This window comes from Panthera tigris, chromosome E1 (genome assembly GCF_018350195.1).
Source record: "Panthera tigris isolate Pti1 chromosome E1, P.tigris_Pti1_mat1.1, whole genome shotgun sequence".
Lineage (NCBI taxonomy): Eukaryota > Metazoa > Chordata > Mammalia > Carnivora > Felidae > Panthera > Panthera tigris.
The window spans coordinates 14,935,878-14,953,538 of record NC_056673.1 but is presented as its reverse complement, the minus strand read 5'-3'; the positions used below and the strand labels follow the sequence as shown (position 1 = coordinate 14,953,538).

At 50.7% G+C, this 17,661-nt stretch overlaps 1 protein-coding gene and 1 long non-coding RNA gene across 2 annotated transcripts; both read right to left on the bottom strand.

The window, feature by feature from the left end:
- Window positions 1-7,250: 7,250 nt before the first annotated feature.
- TLCD2 (TLC domain containing 2) lies at window positions 7,251-9,880 on the bottom strand. The gene is made up of 4 exons (XM_007076116.3): window positions 9,591-9,880; window positions 9,135-9,217; window positions 8,849-8,931; window positions 7,251-8,284 (listed from the first exon to the last, which is right to left on the bottom strand). Exons 1-4 carry the CDS (start codon window positions 9,758-9,760, stop codon window positions 7,832-7,834), a joined length of 789 nt encoding a protein of 262 aa, XP_007076178.2. The 5' UTR covers window positions 9,761-9,880; the 3' UTR covers window positions 7,251-7,831.
- A 1,379-nt stretch (window positions 9,881-11,259) lies between these two features.
- On the bottom strand, window positions 11,260-16,721 carry LOC102948882. Its single transcript, XR_444113.3, has 2 exons — window positions 15,712-16,721; window positions 11,260-13,673 (listed from the first exon to the last, which is right to left on the bottom strand). It is a non-coding gene; the product is annotated as an uncharacterized LOC102948882 (long non-coding RNA).
- Between the last annotated feature and the right edge of the window lie 940 nt (window positions 16,722-17,661).

Here is a 17,661-nt window from a genome sequence, read left to right as displayed (position 1 = left end):
CGAATTCCCATTCTTCTCCCCGCCCCCCAAAGGTCACGTGGCCTGCATCCTCAGTTGAACTCACTCGGTCTAAGAATCACTTCCGCGATAATAAGGGTTATTTGCATAAGGTCTGCTATGCAGACTTTATTAAATCTTTTATTCAACCTCCGGTGTGATAAGAGTGTCTCTGGTGATTAGGAGTCATTCTCCCCTTCCTGATAAAAGATGTGGGGGGTGGGCGCCGGGCGGGGTGGACACCTTCACACCTTCACAAAGGGAAATTTACAGGGCGCCTGGGTGGCTCAGTCGGTTGGGCGTCTGACTTTGGCTCAGGTCATGATCTCGCGGTCCGTGGGTTCGAGCCCCGCGTCCGGCTCGGTGCTGACAGCTCAGAGCCTGGAGCCTGTTTCGGATTCTGTGTGTCTCTCTCTCTCTGACCCTCCCCCGTCTCAAAAATAAATAAATTAAAAAAAAAAAAAAAAAGGGAAATTTACATTCTGCCTCTAGGCAGAGATGGAGAGGACAGAGAACTTTTCCTGTATCTGTTTCTCAATTGACTTCAGCTCAGAATAATCCTTATGGCACAATGGCGTGTCTAATAACCTTTCACCTGTGTCAAACCTACACATTCCTGCAGAATGTTCCTGCAGAAGATGTGGCAAGAAGGGCGGTTTCCCACCCGGTTAGAGGTGGGGAAAGAATATGCTCACACCATGGAGTTAAGTGGTGTCCTTATTTGCAGGGGAAAGCTGAAATGGACCTCTGAGAGGCAGTTGCTACATTCCTGAAAAGCACAGGGATCAATACCTGGTGAATATAAAAGTCTGGCTTTCAAACCGAAGCATTCTGACTTAGAAACAGCCACTCCAGAGGCAATTTATCTGATCTGATAGATCTTCAGTTGTCAGCTGCCTCCTATCTTTTTACCTTGATGTTTCTCCCTTCCTCGGCCTTTCTATAAAGAAAAAGACAACATAGTGTGTAACAACGAGGCCTGAACCAAAGCAGAGACCTGGATTCTAAGTCTGGCCGTGCCACAAACCGGCTGGGTGTACTTGGATGGGTCACTTAACTTTTCTAGGTTTCAATTTCCTGCAAATCGAAGTAGGAAGACTGAATAGTCTTGAAGGTGATGTATTAACAAAGACTCACTGTTACGAGTGAAAAAACAAAACAAAACTCAATTCATACTCACTTAAGCAAATCAGGAGTTTTTTGGCTTGTGTAACTGAATTGTCCAGGAGAAAAGTTCTGGCTTCAGGCAGAGCTTGATCTAGACACTCAGATGATGTTAGAGATCTCCACCTCTGACCCCTCTTTTTTGTGGTGCCTTCATGTTCAGGGATGCTCCCTCACATCCTACTGGCTTAGCAATGTTAGCACACATAGTGCATGTAGCTAAAAGGTCGAGCAGAAGTCAAGGTGCTGAGGCTCATAAGCTCTGCTTATGTGTTAAGCATTCATTTCAGGGAAAGAGGATATGGTGTTTTGATGGGCTAGGCTTAGGTCACATGCCCATTGAGAGGGGAGTGAGAGAGGAGGGTTTTCTAAGGAAAATCTCTACACTGCTAGGCAGGCAAAAATAGCAGATGTTGACCACAGGTGGGATCATAGAAAAAAAATGGGTTCGAGTCCAGACCCTGCCACTAGCTAGCTAGTTAAACCTGAGCAAATTATTCAACCTCTCTGAGCCTTTGTTTTCTCAACTAAATAATGGGATTCATCTCTGTTGAGTGGGGTTAGATAGGATAAAGCATAAAAGGTGACTGATGACATGACGTGGTGGAGGCATGGCAAATGTTTAGTTTGGGAAGGTGTGACTTTAAGTTAGTGATTCTAATAAACATTTCAATGTAAGTGCAACTCTTTAAAGAATAACTTCCCCTGGGGTGCCTGGGTGGCTCAGTCTGTTCAGCATCTGACTTCCGATCAGGTCGTGATCTTGCAGTTCTTGGGTTCAAGCTCCCTTGTCAGGCTCTGTGCTGACAGCTCAGAGCCTGAAGCCTGCTTCAAATTCTGTCTCCCTCTCTCTCTGCCCCTCCCCCACTCGTGCTCTTTCTCTCTCTTAAAAATAAACATAAAAAAAAAAGAGTAACTTCCCTTATATAATTTCCTGTCTAGTGAGGGCTCCTAATTTTCAGCCTGAGAAATCCAGATTTTATATACGATAAAGCCTTGACAATTCAGTTATAGAGATTTCTGTTAATTTTCTTGTTAACTCAAGATTAATCTGGCTAAAAGATTCTTTTGGTTTCAAACCTTGGCATTGACAAATCACTCTAAATTGTCTGATTCCATTCTCTTGCTCTAAGCCCATTCTATTGAATAAATTGGGGGTTTTTTTAAATTTTTTTTTTTTAACGTTTATTTATTTTTGAGACAGAGCAGGAACAGGGGAGGGTCAGAGAGAGAGGGAGACACAGAATCTGAAACAGGCTCCAGGCTCTGAGCTGTCAGCACAGAGCCCGATGCGGGGCCTGAACGCACGGACTGCGAGATCATGACCTGAGCCAAAGTCGGATGCTCAACCGACTGAGCGACCCAGGCGCCCCGGGGTTGTTTTTTTTTTTTTAACATTTATTTATTTTTGCGAGGCAGAGAGAGAGAGACAGAGAGACAGAGCACGAGTGGGGGAGGGGCAGAGGGAGGGAGACATAGAATCCGAAGCAGGCGCCAGGCTCTGAGCTCTCAGCACAGAGCCCAATGCAGGGCTCAAACTCACCAACCGTGAGATCACGACCTGAGCCCAAGTCGACGCTTAGCAGAGTGAGCCATCCAGGTGCTCTGGGTTTGCTTCTTGACAGTAGAGGATCTTCCAACACTTTAGGGCTTTGTAGGTCAAAAAGTTGGTGCCAAGACGAGACCTTCCCAAGGCAAAGCTTCCACAGTCCAGCATTTCATTATAAATCAGACCGCCATTGGAACCAAGAAAACATGACTCAAAGAAACCGCATTCATAAAAGACTGCAATTATGTGCATAGCAATTTATTAATTTATGATCAGGATAGTGTTTCAAGACTATAAAATATCAATGTCTCCCATCCCGGAAGCCACTCCCTTGTGCCAGAGGACAAATAATTCATCAGCCAATAGCTTGGTAGGCATGGAGTCAGTCTTGAGGGCCACTTCACTAGGCCATGGTGAGGTCTGACAGGTCACTGCCACGGTGACCCAACTCATTGTACCAAATGCAGCATTTGCCAACCTCTGCATTTTTGAGTTTCTCTTTTCTAGGGACCCAACTGACCATGCCTCTCCAATTCCCATCATCTATATCTGGTCCACACCATCTATAACTGGTCTCTACTTAATTAAGATATCTACTTAATCAATTACAATCATAATGCAGTCTTGCCTTCCTGAAGTTTCACTGGGTCACTGTGATGAAAATTTGTCTGATCCCAAATTCTTCAGGTGTTTGCTTATGTCCTACCCCTACCTAGTAGCTAATCTTACCCTTCCTGTACAAGTTTTACTAGTTAACCCACAGGAACAGCTATATTTCCATAATGGTCAAGGTCTTGGCATCTCTCACAAGATACTATCAATTAGTCACTTGAGGGGTACTCGCTTGAACCATAAACTTGTGTCGGCGGCACAAGAAAACATGCAGGGCTTGGAACAAATCAATATTGACCTCAACACATACTTAGAGAACGGATTTCTTCCGTGAGTTTGTCACATTTCTTTTGCTTTGAAAACTCAAGATAGTGTTTTTGTTAATGAAGGTATTCAGATAAGATGGCGAATTGAGTTTTGAAGATACTACTTCTATCAAGGACAACCTCTCTGACACAACTCTGTTTTGTTTCTCTGTCTCAACTTCTATACCTTTGCCTCTCTGGCTTTTGTCTGATTACATTTGATGTCTCTGCTCTTATTGTCTGCCTGTGTTTGCTTCCAACTGAGGCAATTTCTTCTCAGCCTCTATGTGTTGTTCTTTCCCTTTGTGCTTTTTGGAAATTTTTAAGATTTTCAAATTTTGGGGGTGCCTGGGTGGCTCAGTCAGTTAGGCGTCCAACTCTTGATTTTGGCTCAGGTCACGATCTTGTGGTTCGTGAGTTTGAGCTGCTGACAGTGCAGAGCCTGCTTAGGAGCCTCTCTTTCCCTCTCTCTGTTTGTCCCCCAAATAAATAAATACATACATAAACTTAGAGATGTAAATACATAAACTTTTTTTTTTTTTAATTTTTTTTTTTTTCAACGTTTTTTATTTATTTTTGGGACAGAGAGAGACAGAGCATGAACGGGGGAGGGGCAGAGAGAGAGGGAGACACAGAATCGGAAACAGGCTCCAGGCTCTGAGCCATCAGCCCAGAGCCCGACGCGGGGCTCAAACTCACGGACCGCGAGATCGTGACCTGGCTGAAGTCAGACGCTTAACCGACTGCGCCACCCAGGCGCCCCGTAAATACATAAACTTTTTAAAAAAAGATGTTTTAATTTTGTAAAGTAATCTCTAGTCCCAACATGGGGTTCAAACTCTCAACCCCGAGGGGCACCTGGATGACTCTGTCAGGTAAGCATCCAAGTTTGGCTCAGGTCATGATCTCGCGATTTGGGAGTTCGAGCCCTGCGTAGGGCTCTGTGCTGACAGCTCAGAACCTGGAGCCTGCTTCAGATTCTGTGTCTCCCTCTCCCTCTCTGCTCCTCCCCTGCTTGTGCTCTGTCCCTCTCTCTCAAAATAAATAAACATTAAAAAAACCCCAAAAAACAAAAACCTCTTGGCCCTGAGGTCAAGGGTTGAATCCTCTTCCAACAGAGCCAGCCAGGTGCCCCGCCCACTTTGTGCTTTAATGATCTCTGATGGGTATCTGTCACTATCCCTCCTTCCTTTTTTCCCTATCTCTATTCTTTCTTTCTTTCTTTCTTTCTTTCTTTCTTTCTTTCTTTCTTTCTTTCTTCATCTGTTCCCTCCTCCTTGATTTTTCCTTTGGATGTTTTGTTGGTTTGGTTTGGGGCATTTTTGTTTGTTTTAGATTTTATTTATTTTTTAATTTTTTTTAAATTTACTTTTGAGAGGGGGGAGAGAGAGAGAGAGAGAGAGAGAGCAAGTGGGGTAGGGGCAGAGAGAGGGGGACAAAGAATCCAAAGCAGGCTGTGTGCTGACAGCAGAGACCCTGATGTGGGGCTCAAACCCACAAACCCTGGGACCACGACCTGAACTGAAGTTGGACGCTTAACCAACTGAGCCACCCAGGCACGCCTAGATTTTTTTTTTTTTTTAAGTAATATCTACACCCAGCGTGGGGCTCGAACTCACAACTCTGAGATCACGCATCCTCCATCAACTGAGCCAGCCAGGTGCCCCTTCCTTTGGATGTTTATTTACTCAGTCTGCTCCCCTCTCCACCCACCCCTCCCCCTTCTTTCACCCTCTGTGGTTCTCCTCAGTCCCTTTGCCTATTCTTCTATGTCAATTTACATCCCTGATTCTTATTTTTCCTCATCTTCCTACCAGTCTCTGCCTAACAGTTCCTGGCAGTCTCTGGCTTTGTGTTATACAGTGTAGCCGTTTGTCCTTTGTCTTTCTGTCCCCAACGCCACATATTTCCTACTTTCTTTTTCTGCCAGTGAATCTTCCCATTGAGTGCCTCTCCACCTTCTGTTCTTTTGCTTCTCAGCTCCCCTGACGAATCCCCCTCAGCCTCTATCTCCACCTCTCTCTTCTCTCGCTCTGCTAACCTCTCTAAAGGCTTCTGTTACCTCCATCTCTCCTGAGTCGGGTCGTTCCTCCTTGTCACTCACTCTATTTCTCTGTCTAAACCATCTGTGCCTTGCACCCTTGGGGGCCCTTCCTGTCAGCTTTTATACTGATTTTCCTCGTCCTTGTCCTCTTTGCTTATGACCATTTTACCAGTTCTGTGACTGCTTCCTGTCAGCAACCATGAGGGTCTTTCTCAACGTTTCCGCCAAAGATTCCCTGTCTTGCCTTCCATCTGTCTTCACCTCTGTCTCTTCCATACAGGTGATCCTTTTATTTGTCCCTTGATCTATGTATGTCCACTTCTCCTATCCCTTTTGTCTTTCTCTAGCTCAGCTTTGGGGCAGGATTTTTTTGTTTGAATTTTCCTGTCTCTTGCTTCTGCTCATGTATTTTTTTCTGTGGATGATTAAGGGTCATCTCTTTCTGTCCATTGCTTTGTAGAATAGTAAACTTAATCCCCTCTACACTTCCCATAACCTGGCTGTTCTGCCTGAAGAAAAGAGATTTTGTGTGGTGAAAAACAAAAGCGCAGCAGAAGTGTTAGGGGAGAAAGGAGAGGGAGAGCTCGCAAAGGAATCCTGGAAGGGAGTCAGATACACCTTAGTCCCTCTGCAGCCAAGTGGAAGCCTTCCCTCATCTACTTCTGCCTCTGCCCTCATTCTTCCATGAAAGACAGGGCCTGGGAAAACCCTATAGTCGGCACCCAGATCAGGTGTTTGAGTCCCTGCCGTGGCTCTGGGCTTTAGTGCTGTCCTAAGAAGACAGACCTGGTGGGCACCTGGGTGGCTCAGTCAGTTAAGCATCTGACTTTGGCTCAGGTCATGATCTCGCGGTTCTTGAGTTCGAGCCCTGTGTGGGGCTCTGTGGGGACAGCTCACAGCCAGGAGCCTGCGTTGGATTCTGTGTCTCCCTCTCTCTCTGCTCCTCCCCTGCTCACACTCTCTTTCTCTCAAAACTAAATAAACATTTAAAAAAATTAAAAAAGAAGAATCTGCATTTTCTTTGAAAAGATCAGAAGATACTAAGAAAATTTAAAAGGAAGATGCTGGACTTTTTAAAAATTATGAAGGCAGGGGCACCTGGTGGCTCAGTGCGTTGAGCATCTAATTCTTGATTTTGGCTCAGGTCATGATCCTAGGGTCGTGAGATTGAGCCCTGAGTTGGGCTCTACACTGAGTACAGAGCCTGCTTAAGATTCTCTCTCTCTCTCTCTCTCTCTCTCTCTCTCTCTCTCTCTCTCTCTCTCTCTTTCTCTCTCTCAGTGCCTGGGTGGCTCAGTCAGCTAAGCGTCGGACTCTTGGATTTCAGCTCTGCTTGTGATCTCACGGTTTGTGAGATGGAGGCTTACATCAGGCTCTGTGCTGGCAGCACGGAACCTGCTTGAGATCCTCTCTCTCTCCTTCTCTCTCTGCCCCTCCCCTGCTTGCATGCACTCTCTCAAAATACAGAAACATTACAAAAATATTCTCTCTCTGTGCCCCTCCCCCACACTCTCTCTCTCTCTTAAGAAAAAAATTTTTTTAAAGCAGTAGAACTAACATTAAGTACAAACACAGTAGTGTGGCTTTGAGAACCAGAAATATCAGCAGCAATTGTAGTGGCCCAGTTCTTCTGTCTCTTGGTGACTATTATGTCCACCCCCACTGGCTACTGATAGCACCTGTGTGGCCTCCTCCCATTGCTAGAATTTGGTCACAGTTGAGGTCTTTCTTCCTCTGACCCCACCCCCTCTATGCCAGATCTCTCTGATCCTAACAGGACCTCACCTTTCTTCACCTGTTCCCATGCTAAAGCAAAGGATTTCATTGGTAGTTTCATTTAGCTTCATGCCTCCTGCCACCTCTTATTGGTAGAACTGGCTGTACCTCTTGAGTTAGTCTGCTGGACGAAGCGGTCATCTGATGATGGGATTCAGTGAACAATAGCCCAGGATCCCGGTTTCCCACCCATCATGAGCATCAGCATTTCTTCTTAGATCATAGGAATGGGGAGGGGTGTGAGTTAGCCGGAAAAGGAATTGAGATACTGAAAATTCCTTTCGGTCCTTACCCCATCGAGGGACAGTGCACTGTAGACCACCATGTCCTTGTCCTGGCCATGTCTCCCCCAGGACTGGCCGGAGAGGAGCCTGACGCTTCTCTCTAGTCTTTCAGGCTGAGAATGGAACCATCCCTGGTGACAAGCTCACCATCACAACATCTCCTTGTGTCCCTGGTTTCCTTGTGCCCAGGGATGGGCGGGTGGTGCCGAGACCGTAGGACATCACTGACCAAAATACGGACACCCAGTATGACGCTCATGGCACCCACAGTCACCAATCCAGTTCCACCAAGGATGACCAGAGCAGGAGGCACCTGGTGTTGCTGCCGGATCAGCCACAGACTTATCCACCCCAGAGGCACCAGGCGGAAGAGGGCCAGGGTGGCCAGGGTGGCCCAGCTGGCCATGCTGAAGGCCAGGGATGGGGCCTGGTGGGAAAGCAGCAGCAATTTTCGTAGGTGCAGGCAGGCAGAGTTCAGCTCCAGGAGCAAAGACACCATAGAGAGGCCTACATAGTGGCTGGACAGAATGGCGGTGCTGAGGCAGCTCACTACCTAGGGAACAGGGGTCAGAGGTCAGAGGACCTTCCAGGAACTGCTGACCATCATTGCCAACATCTCAGTCCCTAAGACAGGGGCTCCTAAGCATTTTGTGGTATGCTATCAAAAACCTGCCCTTTAGGCTTACCCGTACGTTGGGGGCCTAAATGGCATTAAAATAACTCTTCCATAATAACCCTCGGCCCAGAGGTTGTCTCCCCTGGGGCAGCAGCAGCGTCTGCACAGTATACCCCCACCCCGCCCCGATTTCCAATCCTGGGTTTTGATGCCCCATCCCCACTCCCTGTACTGGGACTCCCCCTTCTCAGAAAATCTCCCTATTCAACATTTCTGCAATCTATGAGCCACCTGAGGGAATCCAAGCTACCTAGGCAGTGCTCAGACTCCAGCTGTGGCTAGCAGTCAATCCTCTCCCCCCAAACCAGCCCAAAGTTGGGAGGATCAAGCCCCAACAGGGTCAGAGACTCTGGAAAGTCACTGGACAGAAACCTGAAGAGAGATTGGGGGCCCCCACCCCGAGCATACCACCCTTTCTGTCTCCCTTTCCCCAAGTCTCACCACCAAATGATGACAGAGAAGTTCCCAGGCCTGGCCCAAGGTCTGGTTGTACAGCATGTCAGCTCCATCCGCCAAGAAATAACCTATGGGCATGGTATGAGGGGGAGGACCATTAGGCCTCCCCAAGTTGTTGTACCTCCTGGAGAGGAATCTTCATCCCCTCCTTTTTCCAGGTCTTTAGTTTCCTTCAGCAAAGCTGCCAGAAACATTTGACCCCTGGGGACCTGGAATTACCATCGGAAGGTTGTTCCCCACCAAGCCTGCCCAACCTTCCCTGCAGACTCACCCACGGACACAGCCACCAGCACCAGGGCCCAGAACGGGTGGCCGTGAATCGGGTCGGCAGCCATCTGAGGGTACAGCGAGAGCCTGTAGGAGATGGGGGACCATAGTCGGCATCGTGCAGACTCAGACCCCATTCTCCCGCTGTGCACGCTCACCCACCCATTCACAGCCCCCACCCAGTGTCAGACTTTCAAGGTCCCGCTTCGAGGGAGTGAAGCCTACTTGGAAAGAAAAGAAAAGGAAAGAGAAGAGAAGAGAAGAGAAGAGAAGAGAAGAAGGAGAAGAAAAAGGAAAAGGAAAAGGAAAAGGAAAAGGAAAAGGAAAAGGAAAAGGAAAAGGAAAAAGGGTTGTGTAAGGTCCTGCTTCGATTCTTGAAGGTGCCCGTATGGGTCTTTTAATCTCAACTTTCGACCGCTCCCCCTCACCCCGGTGCCTCCCGAACCTCTAAGCCCCGCACCCGAGCAGCGCCCCGACCCCTGTGAGCAGGCTGTGCACCAGGGAGACACAGATGTTCCGCCACTTCCAACGGTCCTGGGCAGCAGATCCCGGCGTGGGCAGCAGCTGCAGCGCCCAGTGCAGCCCCCGGAAGGCGGCGAAGGAGGCGCCGGTCACAAGGAGCCCCCACATGGCCTGGCAGGTCCGATTTAGTCCCTTGGGCGCCGGCGCTCTCAGCTGGGACGCACCCAATGTCAGCTGCGGGGGCTGCGAGTTGGTTTTCGCGCAAGAACGGGTCTTTGACTTCCCCAGCCCACCGCGCCTTTGGAATCCGCTTTAACTTTTCTAGGCTTCGACCACGCCCCCATCACTCGGCTAGGTGGTGATTGGAGCAGCCGGGGAGCCACGCCCCGGAGCTACAGCCAACAGATCCTGTCCCGCCCTAGGGTGGGTGGCGGGTTGGGGGCTCCTGGGGACCACGCCTTGCAACGGAGCTCAGGGGGACTTCCAGGCTGTCGACAGGGTTCTTCCCCAACTCCTGTGTCCCAAACCCTTCGGAACTCCCGAAATAGGTCGCTAAACTCACCTGACACCCCCAGAGGCCCCGCCCCATTGTCTTTCACCTCCTCTTCCCTATACTAACCTTTCACCTGCTGGTCATCCCACTCTTGGCACGCTCACCGACCTGAGGGTAGAGGCCAGCGCACACCCACTCCCACTTGCTTAAACATCACCGCACTGCCCCACATCACCCCCAACCCGTCTCAGCTGTGGGGGTACCTCATTTCCTTCGAGCCACCCTTTCCACTTTGCGAGGTTTCCAGACCTTTAACACATCATGGCAACCCTATTAATCCCAATAGTCCTGTCCCCTTACACAGTGCCTTCAAATGGAACAACAGCTCCCATTTTGGAGAAGCGACCCGCTGGGGACTCCTCCCCCCAACCGCTTTTGGGGGCCCTACAGACGACCCTTGCTATTAGGAGGGGAGGGAAAAAGAGACCACTTAGCGCTCAAGTCTTGAAAAGCACCCCTCCCCCCAGGGCTTGGTACAAGTTAGGTGAATAGAATTCTCTCTTCCAATCTGAGGTGGCAAGGAGAGGTCACGCAGGGTCACCTCCAGGTTGGGGCAGAATCAAAGAGAAAATCAAAGACTGATAGGATTCTAGAACCTTTCAGCCTGGAGATAAAATCTTCCCCGACGCCCCCACCTTCCATCTCCTGAAGAGTGACAGGTTTTTACTGTTTTCCTTACTCCACACCACACCTCTTCAGCTGGCTGAAAGCCAGCAATTCAGAGAGCTGTTTCTCGTAGGTGGAGAGGGTAGATTCCAGCTACTTACTCCTGGAGAATGAAGTTCTTCACATTCTCACAACCCCTTTTCTTCACCAAAACCCCGTTTCGTCCAAAGGGTTAGGGGCATCCCTTCATTCCTCCACACCCACCTCTCCAAGTTTTTAAAACAATTACACTGATTCTTTCAAATTTTATTTATTATATGAGAACCATACACAATGTAGAAAATTTTAAAATAGAAAAGCCAAAGAGGAAAATCACAATGATTTTGTTCCACCATCCAAAGATAATCACTATCATTAACATTTAAGAGTTATGTCCTTAGTCTTTATCTGTTTTATATATACAAGAATATACCCATATTAAAAAAAATTGAGATCACATAATAGACACTATTTTCATAACCTTTTTAATATTCAAAGAGCATTTTTCTTTCCAGTCAAATGTTCTTCTACATGACTTCTAATGGCTGTGCAGTACTCCACCATCTGGATGGATATACAATGATTTACTTAAGCAATCCCCCATTGCAAATTTTCATTACAGCAAAGAAGAAGTGAATTCCCAATCAGACAACTGCTTCTCATTTTTTCTATTGCAATGCTGGGGTGAGCATCTTGTAACTGAATCTTTAATGGTTTTCTTAGGATAAATTCCCAAGTGTAGAATCACTAGGTCAAAGGCGATGGACACTTTTAGAGTGTTTGACACATACTACCAAACTGACATCCAGGAAGGCTATACCAATTCGCACCCCCATATGCAAGGTATGGGAGTGTTATTTTAGTGCTCCTTTGCCGATACTGGGTCTTCCTTTTTTTATTTTTTAAAATATAGTTTGCCGAGGGAAAAATGCTTTCAGCTATGCTTGTCTTTCTTTAATTACTAATGAAGCACACATTGTTTTTCATGGTTTTATCCATTTGAATTTCTTCTATGAATTCCCTACATATGTCCTTTCACAGCTGGTTCTTGCTCCTTGAGGCTGCTTTATATCACTCTATAGGGTAGGGAGTAGAAGTAAGAGGATGAAGCGACAGGACATTTTAACACAGTCTCATATCTCAGGGAGGTAGTGACACTGGAGAGAAATAGTGAATGAAGCCAGTGGCCGGGAGCTTGTTCTTGATGGAGGCTGGCCGTCCTCCCTCCTCCTGGGGTGCTCCTGGCCTTTATGGGTCCCCTCTGCGGGGTGCCCAGACAGGACCCTGTGCTCTCCGGGCCTGGTCCTTCACTGGTCTTCTGCCTGCCTCTGTGTTCCCAGGCTGCTCTTCCTCATCTCTGCTCCATGACGGGTGAGGATGGCAGAGCCACAGACCCAGGGCTGGAGGGAGACACTGTGGCCAGTGAAGCGGAGAGGGGAAGAAAGGACGGAAGCAATGTCCAGGGACAGAACAATCTTTGTTGCAGCCTATGAGTGGACCCAGTCTACCCACCCCCTCCGCCGCAGTCCCACACACATCCAGCCTAGGCTGCAGAAGGGTGGGTTCAATGATCTACTCTCCCCTAAATCTCTCTCATAAATGGAGAAAAGGACCCAGCTACCTGTACATCTTGTGCCCCACAGCGGGACAGCTTTCTGCAGCCCCTGAATTTGCCCACCTTCAGGCAGGGAGGCTGGGCCACGGTTGAACCACACCAGAGCCTGAGCCCCAAGAGTTACACGGCATCAGGAGCCAGGGGTGCTAGGTTTACACAGCTTGATTCCCCAGAGGGGGTCACATCTCACAACCCATCTCGCCTGGTTGCTGGAGAGAATTTCCTGCCTCGTAAGCCTGAGCTGAGTCTCACAAATTATCCTGGAAGGTAAAGTGAGAGAAGAAACAGAGGAACAGCAGTTGGAACCCCATCAGGGGCTGCAGTTCTGTTTTGGGTGGCAGAGGAAACCTGGGGCCACCTTTGCATGGTGGGAAGTCAATGTAGAGACTGAGCTCCTCCAGCCCCTAGCCCTGGTCTAACTCTAGCCCCCTCCCTCTAATCCTCCCCCCACCCCCAGCTCCTGGGGTTGTGTTGGTTAGGGATGGGGGGAGGGGCAACAGCTTATATGAAAAGCTGTTTTGTTCCCACCCACAGGGAGAGGAGAGCCCGGGCTCTGAGTCTGCACAGTAGGCTTCTGATTCCCTCCTGCACATTCAACTGTATGATTCTGCATCTCACAGGTGTTGAAGCTGAGACAAGAGGCCCAAGGGTCCCACATATAGGTGATTTATCCCTGTAACTGGAGTCCAGGCCAGTCTGAGGAAATACAGGGAAAGCTAAGAGCATGGGGTTGACTACTCAGACGGGAGTTTCAGTATGAGCTCTTCCCTGAAGATGAAATTTACTTTGGACCTCACCTGGAAAGGCAGTAGGAAAGAAAGGGAGACAGGAAGGAGGGTCAAGAAAGACATCTGAGTACAGGTGTTGCCAGTTTTCTTTGCTCCCATTGTCTTCCCTTTGTCACACACTCATGTAGACCAACTAACCTTGGGTAGTCACAGCCATCTAGTCCCCAACCCAACGAGGGTCTCTAATCTACAACTGTTCTCTCTTGCTGGGCCAATCTGGCTGAAGGGTCTCCAACTGAACAAGGTTCCCTTTTCCAAAAGGCATCACCACTCCCGCTGTTCTGACCTTCCCAGCCCCAGTTCCGTCACCTTCCAGATGAGGGGGAAAGCAGCTCCTTCTCCTCTTCCTCCTCCTCCTTGAAGCCAGGGGCAGAGGGCAACAGTTCTTCAACTGGCAGCTTTAGCTGGGTCAGGACATAAAGCTTGCCACTGAAGAACTACTGCGGCTCAGCCAGTTGAGGATGTGGGAGGGACAGGCTCCTAAAAGGAAAGGGAAGAAAAATGGGAAGGATCTGAGCAGGGCCATGTCACAGGGACACTGTCCCACTGGCATCAAAGTCCAGCTCCAACAGATGCTCAACCTTGTAACAAAGGGTTCTTGGCTTTGACTTGGGCCTGCAGGAGCGGTTAACTTCAGTGAGAAGCAAGAGGCAGCTCTAAACATACCTCCTTGCACCTCTTTCCAGAACTGAAGGCTGTAGAGACCCAGGCCTGCTCTCACCCCACCCCCCACCCCTTGCCTCAGCTACCCACGGAGGGCCCCTCCTCTTCAGCATTCAGAGAGGGCAGGACTTAGAACCTTGGACACGTCCCACCAATCTCCCAGGTACTTGGTGAGAAGTTGTACCTTAGGTCCAAAAATGTGAGTTCAGTGCTCAGCCCAACTGACTTGTTCCCAAAGAGTTCAGCTAGAAGAGTTTTGGGGGCCTACATCTGGGGAAGAGTAAGGAAGTGTTTGGAAGGCCAGCAGAGGCTCCAGGGACTGTGAGGAGAGGACAGGGGACCAAAGGCTGGAGGGGAGGGAGGTATGGGCAGGGTGGATGGGCAGCTTCCCCAAGACTCTCAAATGCCAGGCATTCCGCTTGCGCATTCCGGGTACATCTGGTATGAATTCCAGGCTGTCTGCCGGCCCCTCCATGTCTGAACTTTGTTCCAAGTTCCAAGCCCCGCCCCCACAGTTCCAACGCATGAATCAGCAGGAAAAGCCGGGCCCTGCAGCATGGCCCAGGGAGGGGGCTGGGGGCGTGGCAGGCTAGAGGGCTGTGAGCTGGGGAGGGCGGGTCTGTGCTGACACTCAGTCCAAGGGCATGGCCCATGCCAGTGTGAGCGGCCAAGGCGGTCTTGCTTTCAGACTTCTATACTCAGAGGATAAGAAAGACTAGGGTGGGGGTGGGAGGTTTTCAAATTACAAAACCCTCTTGGGAGACATGAACTTTGTGGTATCTTCCTTCCCCCAGGTGACCAGTCCAACTCCTTCCCACTCTCCTCTGTCTGAGCCAGCTCTGTTCAGCCCATAGGACTCAGCGGCTGCTCAGAGTCTGTGCCAAGCAGGTGCCCTTGGCTGCAGGGCGGGGTGGGCCCAGGGCACTGACCCTCTGACCAGCTGCTCCATCAACCCTTTGGCACCCTGACAATTCCTAGCCCAGTCTGACAGCCAGGATGACAGGCCAAATGAGTTGGAGGCTGTAACTAGGGCCGGAGGGAGGTGGGGGCGATAGCCTAGCGAGAGGCCATAGGGAGGGGCCAAGAGTTGGCCGAGAGGTGGGGAGAGAGGGAGCCCAGTGATGACTAACCCAGGCGCCCCACCCAGTCAGCCGGCTTCCCAGGCGGTCAGGGCCAGGCCTGGGCTAGGGGCCCCACAACCGGACATGCTGGGGGGAGGTGCAGAGGTGACCTTCTCTGGGCCCAAGACGGCCAGTTAGGCTGGGGAGGGGGGGTTAGAGTTTCCAGGTCCTCCTCCAGCCCGCTTCCCCCACCAACCGCGGTGAAACCCTAACCTTTGGGTTGCATAAGGCCCCCGCACCGCCGCCCCCTACTCCTCTCCCCTCCCCCCTTACATAACATCCCCTGGAGGGAACGAGAGGAGGGGCCGGCCCGCCCAGAGACCCCTTCCCTGCCAGGGCGCTCAATTGGCCCTGACCCACTGACTGCCAGTAAAGGAAAACTACCTCCTCACTACCCGCCGCGTCCAAACCCTCCGCAAGCTAGAAGGCCAGTTCTCATATCCTTTGACCAGGGGGCGCCCAGGTTAGCTGCCCCCAGCCCTCCAGCCCCTCGTCTCCCTTTTAGCCACTCTGCAAAACCTTCCGCCACTACTGCTGTCCTGGCTCCTTCTTTAAACCTCCTGCCACACTACTCCAGTCAGTTCAGGCCCCTCTGCCCCAAAGCTCCCCTACCCCCGCCGCCCCCTCTCCCCTCCCCCGGAAGGGCAGGGTGTGGCCACCAGGACCCTACTTTCCCCCGTTACCCTGTTAGCACGGTTCCCTCCTGTGCGGCGGAGACCCCAGCTCACACCCACCTGGTGCTGGGTGGGGGGGCTGCTGAGGGTAGGGGAGCAAATCAGTGCGTCCGTCCCCCACGGCCGGCGGCGCTGTGTCTTCCCTGCGCCCAGCACACACCGGCTCCAGGCTCCGATCAGCTGGCGGCGTCGTGACGCACAAGCTGCGATTGCACCGCCCAGGGCCAATCACCGCCCACTGCTGGGCAGCGTGACCACACCCACTCTGGGGCGCCAGCACTTCGCCCAGGTCCCGCCCCTCCGGCCGTCTTAGCTCTGATTGGCAAGGAGGCCACCCCTTTGCCTGGGTGAGCTGCGCTAGGCCACGCCCACCAACTCACGAGCTCACCAATAGGTGAAAGGGTGTGGCTGAGCCATAAGCCTAAGGCAGCTTGCTTTGAGGAGCGCTACGTCAAACCAGAGTCCTAAAGAGCAAAAGGAAGTAAAGGCGTGTGTGTTTGCGTTGCACCCTGGTCAATGTAGTTCTCGGTCTGGCACCTCGTTCCCAGAATCCAGCGCGCTCTGTGAGTTGGCATTTTTAAACTCCTCTCCGAATCCATCCTGGCGAAGTCCTTAAAGGGCTACAGCCCCTCCTTTTTTGGGCCGTGCGTGCTTGTTTTACACTACCCCAAAATGGATTCGCTGACCTCTGCGTATGAGGCGATAGTTCTTTAGGGAAAGGTGGAGCAGGCGAAGCAGGAGTGGGTAGAACTGAAGGTGGAAATCAGCCTCCCGGGCAGCAGACTCTTCCTTTGGATGAGGACTCTTGAGGGCTTTTGGGGGAGGGAAAACTGTCCACCTCTCCTGGTCCCAGCTTTCACTGGAGAGATCTAGTCCTCCTCTCCTGGCGGGCTCTTACTAACCAGGAGATTTTTCTTGTAGAGTAGGTCTCGTCCCAGTCGCATAGAGGCAGAGCCTCTCAAGCAGCAGCTTCCTAACAAAAGATTCATAGTACAGTCCTCACTTGAGGGTAGAAGCAAGACTGGTGGTGGGAAACTAGGGGATGGGTCTTGCCAGAGTGTCAACTGGTAAGTAACCCCATCCTCCGCCTAATACCCCTATTCTGTCCCGCCCTCCAGAAGCCTTTCACTGACTCGGGCCTACTTAGGAAGAGATTTCAAAGGTAGAGACCAATGGGGAGGCTGCCCCTTTCCCCAGGGGCCAATCAGAGCCTAGGGGGGCGGGGGATGGGCAAAACGAAGAGGAACCCAATGACTTGGCAAAAGCTGCTAAACCGCTTTTTTAAAGGGCCAAGTCTGGGACGCATCGCAATTTATCACCCCCACCCCCGCCCCGTTCCAAAAAAGAGGAACGTGTAGACAGGATCCGTGACTTTTCCATAGACTCCCAGTTGAGTATGAGGATACCGAAAAGGATCAGCCTGGGGTGAGAGACAGTTCCTCTGTATCAAATACAGGCTCCACCAAGTAATTGCTGTGGTTCCTAGGAACTCCAGAATTCCCAGCCTGTGTTCAGAACAATGTGCCTTTAAGGAAACTTCCTGCCTTCCACCCCAGTAACAGCTGATTGCTGGAAAGTGTGACCTCAGGGGACGAATCAGCTGTTACCACATCCTCCTCCTGGCCTGCCCTCCTCCATCCCCTTATCCCCACCCCACCCCCCACTCTACCTCCGCCCCAACCCTCCTGGGTCTTCAGGAAAGACAGGAGATGGAACCCCAAATATGGGGGACCTGCTTGTATGTTCTTTCCTCTTTCACTCCAAGACTATCTCCCCCCCTCCAACCCCCCATCTGCTGTTCAGCTCTTCAGAGGTTTGAGCTTGGAACGAGCGGTATTTCCTGTCTGCACAGCCAGTTCACACTCAGCTCATACCCGCCTTCCCAGGTCTAGAAGGAGGCCAGTATTGGGGAGGCTCAGAATGGTGGCTGGCTGGGTGTGTGGGTGCTCCAGGAATGGTACTGGGAAAGGTCCAGCGAAGCTGCAAACCAAACCTAGAGGAGAGGAATAG